The sequence below is a fragment of the Dendronephthya gigantea genome, unplaced genomic scaffold, assembly GCF_004324835.1.
Source record: "Dendronephthya gigantea isolate DGI-Jeju-01 unplaced genomic scaffold, DenGig_1.0 000006F, whole genome shotgun sequence".
Lineage (NCBI taxonomy): Eukaryota > Metazoa > Cnidaria > Anthozoa > Malacalcyonacea > Nephtheidae > Dendronephthya > Dendronephthya gigantea.
In genome coordinates this window covers 2478721-2495754 of record NW_021163016.1, presented here as the reverse complement: position 1 = coordinate 2495754, position 17034 = coordinate 2478721, and the positions used below count along the sequence as shown (strand labels likewise).

General features: G+C 37.4%; 1 protein-coding gene and 1 pseudogene across 3 annotated transcripts; both read right to left on the bottom strand.

Annotated features, from left to right (window-relative positions):
• Positions 1–93: 93 nt before the first annotated feature.
• Positions 94–16103, bottom strand: LOC114516509 (tyramine receptor 1-like). 3 transcript variants are annotated; one of them, XM_028536012.1, is made up of 3 exons: positions 15917–16103; positions 13129–13276; positions 94–1968 (listed from the first exon to the last, which is right to left on the bottom strand). In XM_028536012.1, exon 3 carries the CDS (start codon positions 1922–1924, stop codon positions 755–757), a length of 1170 nt encoding a protein of 389 aa, XP_028391813.1. In that variant the 5' UTR covers positions 1925–1968; positions 13129–13276; positions 15917–16103; the 3' UTR covers positions 94–754. The 3 variants fall into 3 exon arrangements, with proteins under 3 accessions (XP_028391813.1, XP_028391814.1, XP_028391815.1); XM_028536013.1 differs by lacking the exons at positions 13129–13276; positions 15917–16103 and adding an exon at positions 6752–6908; XM_028536014.1 differs by lacking the exons at positions 13129–13276; positions 15917–16103 and adding an exon at positions 2992–3097.
• On the bottom strand, positions 4053–6213 carry LOC114516512 (annotated as a pseudogene).
• Positions 16104–17034: the final 931 nt, after the last annotated feature.

The window sequence follows — 17034 nt, the reverse complement described above, 5'->3', positions numbered from 1 at the left end:
TATAATATCAAGAATTGCATGCCGTTTACCAGACCGTATGTCTATGTTTCTAGACAGGATATTTTGCATGTTTTTTGTACTTCATATATTATAACAATACACATAAACATTGTCATAAACATTCTGTAACAATTCTACATCAATAGTTATAACTTGCAAAGCAGAATCTAGGAGGTTGCAGCTAGTTCTTTCACGGATGTTTTTGGTGAAATCGTGACAGAAATACATCGTGATTATTTCTAGTCATCTATTTATCTTGTTGTTGTCCCCAGCTTTTGTTATATTCTAGCTAAGTGCCCTTTTGTCCGTCTTCATCACTACATGCAGAAACTGCTAAGCTAAGGTTTGGTTTGCACTGTCAAAGTTCCAGACCTGCATTCACAGTTGAACATTTACATTTCGAGTGTAAATCCAGAGTTGTTCATTGATTTGCAGCGATTAAAACCACAGTTTTAGTTCCCCTAAATTTTTTACCAAATACTTTGGGACTTTTTGAACATACCATTTGTGTCTGTGATCACAGAAATATGATGTATTTGCGTAAACTGTGCCTAAGTAAAGTTACCTAAAATGTGCAGTGTCTAAGATTATTGATGCCTGAAGTCTTGAAGAGTGTTTTAGATGATCGATATCTATTAATGCTATACAATTAAGCTGTTGTATGTCGAACCAAGACGTTCTCTCCTCGAGAAGTAGCTCACGAAACTTTATACTCGCAGAGGATATATGTGTGTATACGGTCAATTCGCTGGCATCATGTACTTGAGCAGTCAAGTTCTCTCTGAAAGTTGCTGGTCGGCACAGCAGTGAATGACGTGTCTGCGTTGTCCCAAGATTTCTTCCTCTTTAAAATTTTCGCGATGATGCGTTTGAAGGCTTTGCGGAACTCAACGTTAAAACACGAGTAGATTAGCGGGTTCGCCGCGCTGTTCGCTACCGGAAGAACTTCTACGAAGATGATTATGAGGATCTCACGAGACCTATGGCTCATCTGTGGAGGTAGAAAGGCCTCTTCTTTGTACTGAAACAGCAAGAATATGACGAAAAACGGTGACCAGCATATCGCGAAAACTCCGATAACTATGGCAAGGGTTTTGGTGGCCTTCAGTTGCTTTATCAATGAGAGTGTCGGGGAACGCTCGCTCGATTTCTGGGGGGCTTTTCGAAAGGAAAATATCGATCGTTTATTCTCACGGCAGCCGTTTGCTGCTGTGTCCGGATTGTGGTTGGCGTCTGTCGATTCGTTCCGATAGTTTGTCGCCAACGAACGCGTCTCCCTTTGGAGTCGATATGCGTGATGCATCGCTATACGAAAGATGATCCCATAGTTGACCAGCACAACTGCAAGGGGAACGAAGAACGCTGCTATGGAAACGAACGTTATGTATTCCTTTGACTTCAAGGAACATCTAGGTTCTGGTATAACGACGTTTACTCCCTTCCACTTTGTTAAGCTCAAACTCGCGCAGATAAGCGCAAAGCACCATATGAAGGCGATCATCGCGTACACGTGACGCGGACGCATGCGCTCTTCGTACTTCAAAGGTTCCACAACCGCGATCAGACGGTCGAAGGAGATCGCCATAAGACTTAGAATCGAGGCAGCCGAGCACAACATGTCCACCCAAATCCAGAATTGACAACAAGTTTCCCCAAATTCCCAATAGTCATCCACCGTCTGCGCGAGTTTGAATGGAAGCGACAAGGTTCCGACCAGCCAATCAGCAACAGCCAAAGAAACGATCAGGTAGTTGGTGCGACCTCGCAGACGAGGATAATAGAAGACGCAAAGAATGACTAGAGAGTTGCCAATGATTGTTACCAACATAACAATGCAGATGAAAATTGCGGAGAGAATCATTTTCGTTTCAGATATAGATGTCGGCGGTTCAGTAGAATTTAGGGATGTGGTGTTATTTTCCATCTTCGCCAGGGTTTGTTCCGTCTTTGAAAGGATTATTTGTGGATCTACATTTGAAAAACAATTAACAGTAAATACAGTGAAGTACAGTGAAAATTAGTAAAGATTAGAGTTCCATGAAAATCTGGTTTAGGAGAGGTACGTATACCTCATCCATGCAATTCCACCACCCCACCTCTACGCTCACACCCACCCCAGTCAATTTCCTTGAACTGCAATGCATCACAATTCCCACCCCAATGCCCAAGGATGGATTGTTCGTGGACCCCTTCTGAAACAAAGCTCCAACTTGACATTTAAAGCTTGGGAGTTCATATTCGCAGTGGCGTGTAGACAAACGCAGCTATATATAGTTACAACAGAGTTACTCTGTTTTTACAGATAATAATGCCATCCACAACTCTCCCAGCAGTATAGCGGGGTTAAACCCTGTTTGTTCCAAATAATAACATTGAACCAAAAACCTCCAAGAAATTAGATACATAATTTTCTATAAACATCGCTGGATCCAGTGCCTATTTTGCATTGACTGAAATGAAACTTTCGTTCAAACTACTTATAATATAATAGCTATCTATCAACCTAAATATTATATCGTTTTAGCAGAGTGCTTGCCTTAGTAGTCTCCCTTTGAGCTGAAATTCATTAAACTTGACCATATTTTAGTTCTAAGCTAGTTGACGTTGTAAACTTTGCTCAAAATGATAACAGCTGTAATAAAATTATAAACCCCAGTTCTATTGTGGTAACCGAAATAGAACTACAAAAAGTGTATAAACTGTGCTATATTGCGTTGAAATATTAGGATAATCTATGCAGTCGGAATAATTGGACAATTTCTTTAAACTCAATACATCAGGACAAATTAAATATAGGTTCCATATTATATGCTGCACTATAAACATGGGACAAATTGGCAAATTGAAACAATAAAAACATACAAATTGAGACAAAGTTAATGGGGAAAATATTACTGTAAATTAAATCGCTCGCATCTACTTTTATATTTGTCATGACTAAAAGATTACTAACCGTACATTCAAAAGAATATAGCTACCATACGCTCATACCTTAAACGCCAAATTTTAAAAGGTGTACAAAGATTGTGAATATTCTTTTTCCGTGTCTTCACTCAGTAAGCACTAGTACTTTAGTAGGTATATAGGAAAAACAATAACATATGACATGTGTCATAAACTATGCATATCATTTGCAAATAAGTCAGAGCTTTTAAACCCAATATCCATTATCCGAATTTTATCGAAATCGTTCGCAATTTAAAATGGACGCCGTCACGAGGACCGTTTAAAGATAGCCAAAGTAGTATAATTGAACCAAAGAACGATAATGCGGTCAAGATAATGTGTGTAAAAGCAATATTTTGAGTAGGAAGCTTTTAGGAAGAGTCGTTAATACCCGGTTTCAAAAAGCTAATGCTTCAATAGTTCCTTCACTCATGGGTAAACTTCCCAGCTGTTTCAAGCGTCGACCATTTCTGAACGTGTTATGTTCGTGCGGTCATAACCGCTACTATTTTCCAAAAGTGTTGGCGTTGTTAGATGGATACTCATCATTATTATATCTATATTTTGGTCATGCACGTTTATCTTGTGAAAAAACAAACGTAAAAATTTCAAACGGGTGAAAATATGCATGAAAGAGGGTTAATTATTATCTGATAGCGACATCCATAACGGCCAAAAGCTTGAATTTTCGAAAGAATTAAAGGATAATTGTTCAAGAAATATTCTGCATAGGTGCTGATCAATAAACATCTGCTGTCAAAAACGTCTCTTAGAACAGACGTTAGATAATATCCACTCGTCAAAATGGCTATTTAAAGCATTTTCAGACATTACTATACTCAAGATATTTTTATATAATTATGCCGTGATGGCGCAACGCTTAGCAATTATTTAGGCAGGTTGTATGGGTTTAGGAAGAAATTAAATAAGGTGCATGTATATCTATCAATATATCTTTAAGGTATATATCGGTGTGTTAAACACTTTGGATAATTTTTGGGTCGTATGCTAGGGTAGGATGAATTTATGTTTAGTTATGTCAATTTTTTGATCCAGCAATTGCATGAGTAGCATGACTGATATACAAAAAAGTGAAAAACATTTCTCAAACAGCTGTATTTGAAAGTTTAGGAATTTTGAGTAGGATTCCAGTCTATTTTGAACGTGTATTTGATGGACATATTTCTGATGTGATGAGAGGATATACACAAAGCAGATGATCTACTTTGGCATATAGCCAACTAAACGTCAAAGGGATGTTTACATGAACGTCAACGCCTACGGACGTAAAACCAAACAGGCAGGCACATGTTATTGTGTATGCAGCATGACAACATTACTGTCGTGGTGACTTATTTACTTATTTTATTTCACACTTAACCTAATCTCGGGACGCTGAGATTATCTCAGTAAACAGACCCTAAGTCGGCTAAAGACACGAGTGGACATAATACACGAGTGAACATTGTAGTAGACGAGTGAACATAATAGTACACGAGTGAACATAGTAGTAGACGAGTGAACATAGTAGTAGACGAGTGAACATAGTAGTAGACGAGTGAACATAATAGTACACGAGTGAACATAGTAGTAGACGAGTGAACATAGTAGTAGACGAGTGAACATAGTAGTAGACGAGTGAACATAGTAGTAGACGAGTGAAGACAGTTGTACACGAGTGAACATAATAGTACACGAGTGAACATAGTAATACACGAGCGAACATTGTAGTACACGAGTGAACATAATAGTACACGAGTGAACATAGTAGTAGACGAGTGAACATAGTAGTAGACGAGTGAACATAATAGTACACGAGTGAACATAGTAGTAGACGAGTGAACATAGTAGTAGACGAGTGAACATAGTAGTATAGACGAGTCAACATAGTAGTAGACGAGTGAACATAGTAGTAGACGAGTGAAGACAGTTGTACACGAGTGAACATAATAGTACACGAGTGAACATAGTAATACACGAGCGAACATTGTAGTACACGAGTGAACATAATAGTACACGAGTGAACATAGTAGTAGACGAGTAATAATAATAATATATAACGAGTGAAGACAGTTGTACACGGAGTGAACATAGTAGTACACGAGTGGACTAGTAGTACACGAGTGGACATAGTAGTACACGAGTGAATATAATGGTACACGAGTGAGCAAAGTAGTACACGAGTGAACATAGCAATACACGAGTGAAGATATAAGTACATGAGTAAAGATAGTTATACACGATTGAAGATAGTACTGTATATATTAATGCAATTTAATTTTACAATTTATTAACATATTAATACAATTTCGCAATGCGAAATCGTAAAAATCGTATAGAAATGATTAACTGGAAAGTTGATGTGATGGTTTTAAAGCAAAGAGCAGTCATCACGGCAAGATTTGTCATATATTATTAACGCTAGTGAGAGGTTATACAAAGCATGCATGTTTTTCATCGATATTCATGTTTGCGGGCGATAATTGGATTTGGCTCGAGGACAATGCCAGAGGGTTTGGGAAATCTGGTTTCGCAAATTGATATGAAATATTAATAATTTTGTTTTTAAACATTGATTAATGATGTTGATCATGCAACAAAGAAAAGTTATGATGTATAATCCGAATGGACGCAAATCGAGGAGAGAGTGCGCGCATGCATGCATCTTTGCGACCACAAGAAAATAATTTGAGCATTATCGGTTTTAAAGAAAGAACATTGAAACTCATTTGGCACAATGCACATATGTAAATTCACCTAACGAGCTGATTAAATCGAACTAGATTGTTATCACTGAGGACGCCTCCTAGTTCTGTATTTTATCAAAGCTAGGGTTAAAAAAAGTCATGCATATTATTTTAGCACTGCTCTAATTATATACTTTCAAACGTGTCGATTGGAATACAGAGAATGTCTTTGAAGCGATAATTTCATCGTGGGCATTTATCACGAATCGGTTTTTTCTTACTGGATCTCCAGCCTGCTGGCGTGTTTTTTGACTTCAATTCTGCTATTCCGGCAGCCGGGCATCGACGTTGAATTATACCCTTCCGAGTGATATAGCGACGGGAATCAAGACTAGCGAAATACCGAATCTTTGGTTAATTGCGCGAACGTTTGCTTGACATATATGACAGGCAAACACAACAAGCTTGCCATGTAAAATTATTTCTCCAAACGCAATCCAGCTGCCTTGTCCTTGCATATATATATGCATGACAGCCACGATTCGCATGTCGATCTCATGAACTTTAAATTAAACTAAAACTTTTCTGAGAATCGCCGAGCATGAAACCACTCGCATATATAAATACGTAGACCTTGTATAATAACCCAGAAGTGGATAAACTATCTTGTTTATCGATCAGAGGCAAGGCAGAAATATAAACATTCAAATGCTCGCAAATAACGGACAGTCTTGTACATATATATGTACAGTTGTGATCAACATAATTGAAACAACTGCGTGACTGTGTATCACTTATGGGAAACCCTATCTTTATAGTTTTAATATGATTTGAAATATAAGGGTAAAATGACTGCTTTTCCGATAGCGATCGTAAATCCGGAACACTTTCGAGAGCGCGCAAATGTTATATTGCAAACTTTATATAGTGCGTAAAGCGATTGGCATTCTTTAAAACCCTTGAAAGTTATAATAAATGAAGTCGTATAAGTAATAATGGCGCAAATATTGTCATGCATGTAATAATAATCGCGTTTAGAACGTAATCGTGAAGTGAACCACACTTCTAAAGTCAAAACAGTGAATAAAAAAAACAAATAAAATTTCTTATATACTTACGTACGAAAAAAGCTCTCGGTTAGGGTCCAGTGAGGCTGTACCGCTGACCTGGGAAGTATTGAGAGCCCGGGGCTATGAGATATTCTGCCTGGTTGTGAAGTTTTTCAAATGAATTCTGATGTTGTTGTTTTCCTGAGTATATATACGCTGAGAAGTACATGTGGATCCTCTTTTATAAGGCCACCTGCATTTCTACTGACCGATAATTTTATAGGCAGTGATCTCGCGTATCCATAGCGACGGCGCAAAAAACCTTATGAATTTCGTCAACACAGGCAATAATTAAGGACTTCCAGCGGGCATTAATCAACCGCACAACAGATATGAGTTTGATTAAATTTTTTTTCCTGTCTTTTAGTGTGTTAAAACGCTTTCCCACCAGGCTTAAACAATGGCTGCATCGCTTAAACATCGCCAGATCGAAATGACTAGCAAGCTGAAATACTATATCTATTAATTAAATGTGGTCATACTGAAAAAAATTAGCCAGTTTTTTGTCTTGCGCAAGGCGATATCGCGTTCCTCGAGGCCGAAGGGCAATTTTAAGTCTTGCCCTACAAGAACTAATGATTACTTTTTGTTAATGAGAAAGGATAATATAATGTAGTGCGATTCTTAAGTTGATATTTATTGAGTCAGCACCTTATTACTCAGTATAAGAAGTTTCCGACAAAAGCAGTCAGCTGTATATATTATGCATGTAACAATATATAAAAGAAAGGTCAGAGACAGAAGTATTGAAAAGACTCGTTTGGCATAGTTCGTACTGCATGCATGAACAGCTTTTTAATCTAGGCAACTCTTCGCGTTAATTTCTGCACAGCTGTGAAAATCATGCATATCTGATTTACTCGAATAAAACTCGAATGCTTCGTTGCGAAATAAAATGTAGAAAATAAATTGGTAATTCATGAAATATGTGGGATCAATTCATATACACAATTTGAAAACATTGCATGCAAGGCGATATATTTTCCGTATTTCACGAGATTTCTTAACAAAAATTTGAAATTTTAGCGATGCTCTTTTGAACAAAGGTGTAGTTATTATCGGTTCAATTCGGGCAACTTTTTTTGATAGGTTTAACCGGCCAATTGGAATAGCAGTTATAATCTAAGTATAGAATGACAATACAACTATATCATGATGTATATATAAGTATATATTTGAATGTAGTTATGTTGTTTTATAAAAAAAATATATAACTGAGGTTTTTGTTTGCGTATCCACGGTAGTTTCAGTCATGTATAGAAAAATCTGGAGGAAAACTGACAAAATTTGAAGGTATATGAAGTTGTTTGAGGCAGAATAATTTATAGCGCGTGGGAGGGAAGATTATGGAACCGCATGGCACCGCGTATATTGCCACTTGAACAATCAGTTATTATCGCGGACGTATCTGCCAACTTTTTGTTCAAATATAGCAAACTATATACATCAAACGACGAGATATTAATAACTATTTCTGTTAGAACGTTTACGAGTTGCGACATGGCGGAATAAAATGGCCTTTATTTCAGTTGATTGACTCAAAAATCATTCAAATTTTCTATTGTATACCGTGCGAAGATTTAAGTGAATTGAACAGAAATGTGATGCACAATCAACTTGAATTTCCAAATGCCAAGAACATAAGAATTCGGTATAGGTATCGATCGGTAAAAGTAGTATTGGAACAACCTTCATGCATGGATATTCCATGTGAGAAATATGAAGTTATAGTTCTTTGTTTAATGATCTCAACGGAAATTAACATAACAGCCAGTATTATCAAGAACAGTTCAGCTCAGAATTTCAGTCCGCGACTAAATGCTTCAAATAAAAAAGTAGAGATTTGCGGCGTTCTTAGCACAGTGCAAACCCCCCCCCCGTGACCGCAATATGCTATCAGTACCCCACGACCCCCTGGGATGAAGGGGAAGATGAGTGGCTGCCCTTATGCCCTCCCACATTATTTGTCATGTAGCTGCATTTTTACTCGGCGTATACGATTTAAAGATATCGGATTTTCCGGACCACCAGGGAAAGCAATTTGCCCCACAGTTATCTATTTATGATCATGCATTTGCGCACGTGTTTCGCCCAGCAATCCTGAAAAGTAGCAACGCTGTTCTTCAATAATATAAATTAATTTCATAAAAGGATAAAAATGAATTATGTTCCTTTAGAACTGATGTGTAGTAAGATTCGATGCATTTAGACCCCGAATAATATTTGATTGATTTCCCGAATATTTTATCGGTCATGTGGGAGTTGATTTCAGTGTCTTCTTCGAATTTTCTAGTAAATTTTAATTTCGCTGTAAATTTATAGATATGAAATGTTTCAGTAACAGCCCACGCGTCATGAAGGCTTTTAGCCCTTTTAATGTTCTCAGTTCTCGACCGATGAAACTGGTGTGGCAACGAATATATCAATGTAGATACGAGTTCAGAAAGCGTAGTTCGAGTCGTAGGCTTGCGAGTACGAGTATACGGGCCCGGCAAAACCAAACGACAACGCGCTTCGTCATAAATTATGGCGTATGCAAACAACACTGGGTTTGGCGCGAAAATGACGAATTTCTTATTTACGGAGTCGTACATCACCTCTATATGTGTCTTAAAGCGTTACCGTTTTTAAATAAGAGTTAATAAATAATAAATATAAAGTCGGTCCGAACGAATCCGGGCGGATGTTAAACAAGCCATTCTTTAAGAGATCATCTGAAAACACAGAAATCAAATATTGGCTCATCCGCGTATAGCAGGTGGCGATATGATGCTCCTCTTTTTGTAATCATGAGAATTTTTACGAGATTTCAAGTGCTTCTTCGCAACATATCAACAATTGTCGTTGATGGATAAAATGATAAATCTGCAACATTCTGATTAAAAGAAAGCCGACGCACTACGATCAAGACAGATTCGTTTAGAATAACAAAAGAAAAACGAGCGTTCTAGGTCAAGTTCAGCCCGGTGTGTAGTCACGGAGGGAACAGGGGGGGGGGGGCTGGTGTGGGTTTGGGACGCTTCGCAAAGCTTTATTTTTCTAAAGCGGATAAAGTCTGAAAGGAATCTCGCCGATAACATGTTTCTTCGTGCTACCATGTGAGGATCATTATTAGGCCCATTAGTTGAGCATGAATGAACCAGAGTAATTTTTGGTAAATCGTAGAAGAATCTTTGGAAAGAGGGCGGAGGGAAGGGAGGTTGAAGTCTAAAATCTAATTTACTTTATAACTTACATAAATCTCCCACGGCGTTTTCAGATCACCTCTCAGATCATGCACTGATGCACGGTTCTTGGCAAATGATTCAAAATTCACAAGATGGAACTTGGTGAATTTGTTCCTGTCTGAAAAACACGCGTTGCATTTCGGCATTTATATAATAATGTTATTCAACTGCATGGACGCGGTCTATCACTATTAATTACTCTTGCAAAATGCAGATATATTGTGACACAAGCGCCGACATTCAGTCTTCTTTTCAGTGAAAACACATGAATAATATCATATGCGTACATGTAGTCATATTAAAATAGCTATGATATTATATTAATTCGAAGTGCATGCATTTTATGATTAGGAGAGCCGTAACAATATTTTGTGAATTAAGTAGTTAAATACGAAAGAGTTCTATTTATTGAGGAAGGTCGTCGAACAGTCGGGCAGGTCGAGGGGCAGGTCCTTCGTCGTCCGGTATAAACAGGAAGTCGAATCACCAAAAATCTCCACTGGAATCTGAATATTCATGTATACGCTGATCTATATATAGGCTTTCACGTTTCATTAAAATTTTGATCACATCAATGGAGTGAATTCGAAATATAAATTGTTTTTGTTGTTGGAAAATCCTCGAATCGCGGTTGCAGTTAATCTCAACTTAATAAGTTACATATAGTTTAGCCGAAAGATGCCATTTTCGAGCATCATTCAACGTATTCCTTCCTTTTTTTTTCGACATATGCGCCTCGAAAATCTTCAAAAAGTTTAAAACCTTTTCCATAAGGTGCATGCATTAGTGCGATTTCTAAGATTTGGACGCACTTGAAAAGCGTCAGACGAGGACTTGAATATATGTAAATATATAACATATGGCGTAACCTATAGAAACGTGACGCGATAAGTGACTGTTAAGTACTGAGCCTTTAAACGTTTATTCTTTTGAACTTTGAAGGAATTGTCTTGCATATTTGTACGAATACCAGATGGTTCATAGGGCTTGTTTGATTAATTAAATCATGCACCAGCCATATTATTTCTTCTGTCGGTTCAAACTGTCGTTTTCTGGTCACAGACATGCGTGTTTTATACACAATAGTATACGCGTACTCGCGTGTCGTTTTATGGCCTATAGGTAAAACAACCTTACAACATTCATGTACTGTCAAAAGAGTTTATGTACTGTATAATTAAAAATTAATCTGTTTTTGAATCGGGATGCAATTTCACAAAACAAGCGCGTGTGTAGTTGGTGACAGGAAGAGCAATGGTCGACCATTAAGGTCTGATTACATGAAGCGAGTTACCCCGGCTATAGGCGAGGTAAAAAGCGCATCACATCAAAGGCTTAACCTGATTAGTCTTTCATTATATGCAGTTTCCCGCCTAGCCGGGATAACTCGCTCCATGTAAACAGGCCCTTCAGGCTTAAACTCGCCGCACACGTGAGGTCGTGAGCTATTAGCTGGGCTAAAGACTTCGCGTGGCTGTTAACTCATGCAGCAGTATTCTGTTGTGCGGATAGTTTTTCGTAAGGAATTCGCCTCGAGAAGCAAGCTTCTCGCGTGTGTGGACGGTTTTCGGGCTGAGCTAACTGCTTCGCGCGTTCGTTTGCTCAGCTGATAGCTCTCGAATGCGGCTGGCTTGAAGCTTTTGTGTCTGAATTTTAAACAAAATAATTTGTTATTGTCAGCAGGTGGGGTATGCCACTTGCCATTTTTTATCAAGTTTCGAAATTGAGGATCATTTCTCAGCCAGCAATATAGCAGAATAGGATAGCCCAGAATTCATAGCTATATATCGTATATATATTCGGCGTATATCATTTTTACAACGGAAGACATACATGTTACATCTAGTTGTGAAAGAAAACATGAATTCATCTATAAACAGACGTAAAGTTTTCCAATTGATCGAAAAACTCTGCATGTATACTAAAATTAGTCTAGCATAATAATATACTATAACTTTACGAGAGTATATATATGCGAGTTTTGTTTGGAAACGAAAAGCGTCAAGTAGCGCAAGATTTAAGAATAGATTGCTTATACCAAAATATCATAACAAAAATACTACAATTATAGAAACCTCACTTGTGCATGATCAAAATCTTCAATACAAGTGACTCTTTTGCGTCGTTGAGCGAAGTAAATATGTCGCACAGACACAAATAACACGTTTCTAATTAAACATCGGGAAAACACTAACGTAAACTAGAGCCAACGAAAAGAAGTTTTGCAACAAGCAAAATAGATATTCTCCGAAGATTGAGTTGATGGAATTGTAACATATATATCAACAACCTTCTGCTCGGTCAGGCGATAAAATTTTTTCCGCGCTGCATGTTATTATTAATATGCATGCTAAACATATATCTCCGTGTGGTTTAGAGTTACCGGAGTGCATTATATAAACCAATTTGCCACACAGGAGCGAAAATAATTAAGTTACACACTGACCACAGAGCCAATATATGAATCCCGGAGAATCATAGATGCATGTCTAAGTGTACGACCTATATACAATTGCTTTGTTCCCGTGTGTGCGTGGAAGTCTGTGTTGTTTTAAAATATGTACACTACTGTTTTAATTGTGTGCAATGATGAATGTCCCTATTAAATGTCACCTCTACGCATTATATACCTGTATATATAAATAAACACATGTCGCGGCAAAATCATTATTTATATTTCGACCTTTTTACGTTTTAGGGCTTTGCCGAAGGTTGAAAATATATTTTTAATTGGGGTGACAATTTACAATTAGATGAACTTTTCAAATAACCGCTCAAAGTTACTCCAAACGGCCCAGCAACATGTTGAAACGTAAACACAAAAAAGCCAACGGGAAATACAATTCATTGGAGAAAATTTTCGTGTCAACAAAACGTTTGCTTAGCTTATAAGTTAGAATTGAACGATATTTACACTTTTGAGATAGTGTTATGATTAAGAGCAAATGTTCGTTCACATGATATAAGATATTTGTTTTCAACTAAAATAATATAACCTTATTTTCAATGAGAGAGTTGAATACTACAATTGAATTCAAAATCGCTATATATCAAGTTGACATTTTATGTATAAATAAGTGCATGGCCGTGTATTTTAAAGGATTTAACAGCAATTTAAACGAGTGTCGCAATTAGGTAAATGTAGCTAGTATTACGTACCTTTTACGATGTCCCAAAAGTTGAGTAATTGCCTTTCTAACCACTTAACCGAAGTATTCAACAGAAGCGTTGTGCGTGTGAAGTGTATACTTTGATATTTCGGTCCGGCTCGTCAATGACAATAGAAAGCGTGAAGCCAAGTTCAACTCTGCAAGGTAATAATAACAATGCAAATGATTAAGACCACGATAGCCTTGCAGTATATACATATGATCTGAACTGCAATTTCGTTCCAATTGCTCGAATGTCATCACGAAAGATAATTATATCCGAGTTTGACGCGGCTATTGGCCAATAATTTGGCAGCCGTGACGCGCGGGAATTTGCATAAATTTTAATGGCATTATATATACGCGATTACTAATATAGCAAGCAGCTATATACGTTTTCATCGAAGCACGTGTTTTGCGGTTGATGCGTATCAGCGCACAGGCCAGCGATAACCTTCTTTTGACTAAATGACAACGTCATTAAGTAGACATTTTGGGGGACATGATAAAATCTGTATATAGTGTTCACACGCGAGTTCAAGTTTCTGCTGTTTGCGTAGGAAACTTATTGTGTTGTTGAACAAGAGACATAATCTTTCCCATATCGTTCAAAGCTGGCCTAATTGTATGATTAATTTATACTTTATTTGGCTTTTTTGTTTTTTTAGCTACATGTTTACATACAGACGAAATAGTTGTAATTGCATGCACACGTTTTCAGAGTGGATGAAGAACAGCCTTTAATCTTAATATATTTACTTATAGATAAAACTCTATACAGCTATAGATATACATGCACAATTTTAAACATCTAAAATAATCGAAAAAAAAGTCTTGTACATGAAAAGTTGTCAAATTAATACGAGTAAAGATACGGAAGAAATTGACGAGACACGTTTCCGTAAAGTATATTGTTTATTGTGCTTGTCTGTAACTTTTCGTCCTATAACTGTAGTTTTGTAAGTTTATGTATTTTAAATTTGATCCGTAAAATTCCGAATTTCGGTTTGTCGGAATGCTACTCTCTTCTTTTCACAGTAGAAGACACAGTTAATTTTTAGAGAAGATATATTATAGGGGAAGAAACTGTCGATGTTTCGCTGTTTATAATTTCCAAACCCAAAACTAGTCCAACCCTCTGACCTTCAAAACAGCGAGACATATCTTCTGTATATTCAATTTCTCACAGCGTGCAATCGTGGATGCTCGGCAAGCGGGCTCCAGTCAGATTGGCAGTTAGAATGATGTTAATAAATGAGGTTACGTTAACAGTTTAACCTTTTTGTTCTGCCCACAATATATCGCCACGGTGTCCCTTTTAAATTTAACCTCAATTTTGTTCACTTATTTAATGCCACTGCATGCCACCGTTGGGAGTTAAACCGCAAAGTTAGGAAAAACATGTTTGATGGACTTTGAGCGAAAATTCCAATTCGCCATTAAGAAATTTCTTGGAATACTTGCGGAGAAGTTATGAATGTTAACCTCTGAAATTCGTAGAATGAAATCGCGTTTTTTAGGTGAAAAATGAGGGTGATAAAAAGTTGATCTTTTCAAAATGCTTAAATGCCTATTTTCTACCGCAGACCACACGAGATAAAAATGTTTGATTATAAGTTTATTTTTTAGGAAACCAAGCGTGAGACGGCAGAGGCAGAACAGCGATGCAGGGACAGGCCAACGCGAAGATTATATAGGTTTAACTGCATGCTCGTAGACCGTTTCATTCCACCCACTTAAAATCCTACCGCGCGAGATGTGTGTATTTGAACACGTAATTAGCAGCATTGCTGGAGAATGCTTGTACAGCTACTACGTAATTTTCTGAAAATGGAACGGGGTAAATTATTTGCAGAAAGCTTCTTGATTGCCAGAATCTATACTAAAAAGTTTGAGAGTAAGTTAGCTTACCTTAGCTTTTAGAGTACAGACGTAAGTTTAGTATTTTACATATCTATCTATATCCTCCAGCTATGCATGTTGGATTTCTATAAAGGTTTTCTTATAACTGACCTTGACAAAAATGGGTGCATGATTACAATATGACATTGACCGCTCCCATTAACGTAAGCACGACCGGTTACGCCTTTTTCAATCCTCAGGCCAAAGCAGCTACACGCGGTATATTTTTGTGCCTGTATTCTGACATGAATTGATATGATTTGGTCAGGTACGTCATGTTGATAGCAATGTGTGCATGCTTGTCTATCAGTAACCGCTCTTCGTACTTTTACGCGGCAAAATTCGATGTTTATTGCCGTTCGACGATTTTGTCTGAATCGAACTGAATAACAATTTCAGACGGAAATTAGAGGTCGACTAAATATGGATCGTATAAAAAAGGGCTGATTTAAAGGAATCGCTATATCTTTTTTGCTCGCGGGTTCATCGTTATCAGCATGGGAAAGGATTGTATATAAAAAACCGCAAGGCATTTACTGATGCACGCGCATGCAGGACGGCGCAAACAACATGTTGCAATTTTTGTGCTAGTTTCCGATGCGGTTTTTTCGTGAGGCACAGAATGAGCGAATGGCTGACAAATGCCGTCTGATGCCACAAGTGCCCTTATGGAAGATCCATGACTCATCCACTTGTGAATGTCAATCGGGAGAGACAAAAATCGCATCTAAGTGTATAGACGGTCCAATATGCCGGAGAATGAATTTACGCATTGATTTTACATCAAAGCTAGGTTACATCACTTTAGAATCATAAAATCACAGTGATTATAGCTAGTGCTAGCGTTTTCCGAGTGTGCATTGCTATATCTAAATCTTCATACAAAAACAGCTTACCACTAGGATTGAACTTCAGCTGAGGAAGGCCGTTGACGATAACAAAGTCCTGGTCACGCGTTCAACATTATTCAGAGATGACCCTCAAACGGCTCGCGATGCACTAGTTAACGTTACGATTAGACAGCTCCTTGCTCATTTATACTCCCGTATTCGCTGGGGTAATTTTCATAACAAGATATAATTACGGTTTCTGCGGTGGCAAATTTCTGCCTTGAAAATATTTTTGGCGTTTGATGTTATCTAACCATTCACTCGGAAGCGGCAGTCTAAATGCATGGCATAGTCCAGCTTTGTCGCACATCATTTAAATATGCTGCCTCATGAACCGATAACGTCATCTGGCGTTAGCACAAAAATATTTAGTCGAAGATAAATTGATTCTTAAACTCATGTGTTTGTTTTCGTAAATATCTTCGACAAATAAAATTACGATAAGAACGAACTTGCGCAACGCATTACTTAGCTACCTCACGCATGCACGAATTGAAAAAGACCTATAGAAATCAACGAATTAATTATGCACTCGTCTACACGATATACCAGATTGCTAACAGGTCAAATTTTGTAGGCAATAAAAGACAGTGAAAATTCAGTTTCAGTCCGAGACCTGAATGAATGAGCAGTTTTTTAAATCTATTGGGTTAAAAAGCATTGGCTATATACTAACTGTTGTTCCATAAAGGTAAACAAATATTTCATGTATCGAGGCAAAAATAATCAAGCCAGTTATAAATATGCTTCTATAATTGTTTCCGCATGATAGGTTGTGTTAGTGAGAGTTACGTTACATTTCTGAATTCCATGAAATAGATTTTAGAATCTTGGAATAATAATGTAATTTGTACTAACGTGTTTTCCATCAATTTCGCATGTGGATTCTTTTCATCAGAATATTTTTATCTACAAGCTATATTTATATATATATGCACTTTCTATAAGTTAGAATAAGAAACTCTCTCAGACAAATATTTACGTGAACAGTATTTACGAACACGCTGTGGGTTTAATTGGGCAGGATTTTGCACACATGTAATGAATCTAAATTGGTTTAGTTTGTTGACTCGACATAGAATGATGTTTGGGAACTTCTTAAGAAATAAGCGGATTATATACAG

Bases quoted from the DNA above. Each gene is read 5' to 3' on its own strand.
- LOC114516509 (XM_028536012.1), bottom strand. From the start codon at position 1,924: ATGGAAAATAACACCACATCCCTAAATTCTACTGAACCGCCGACATCT.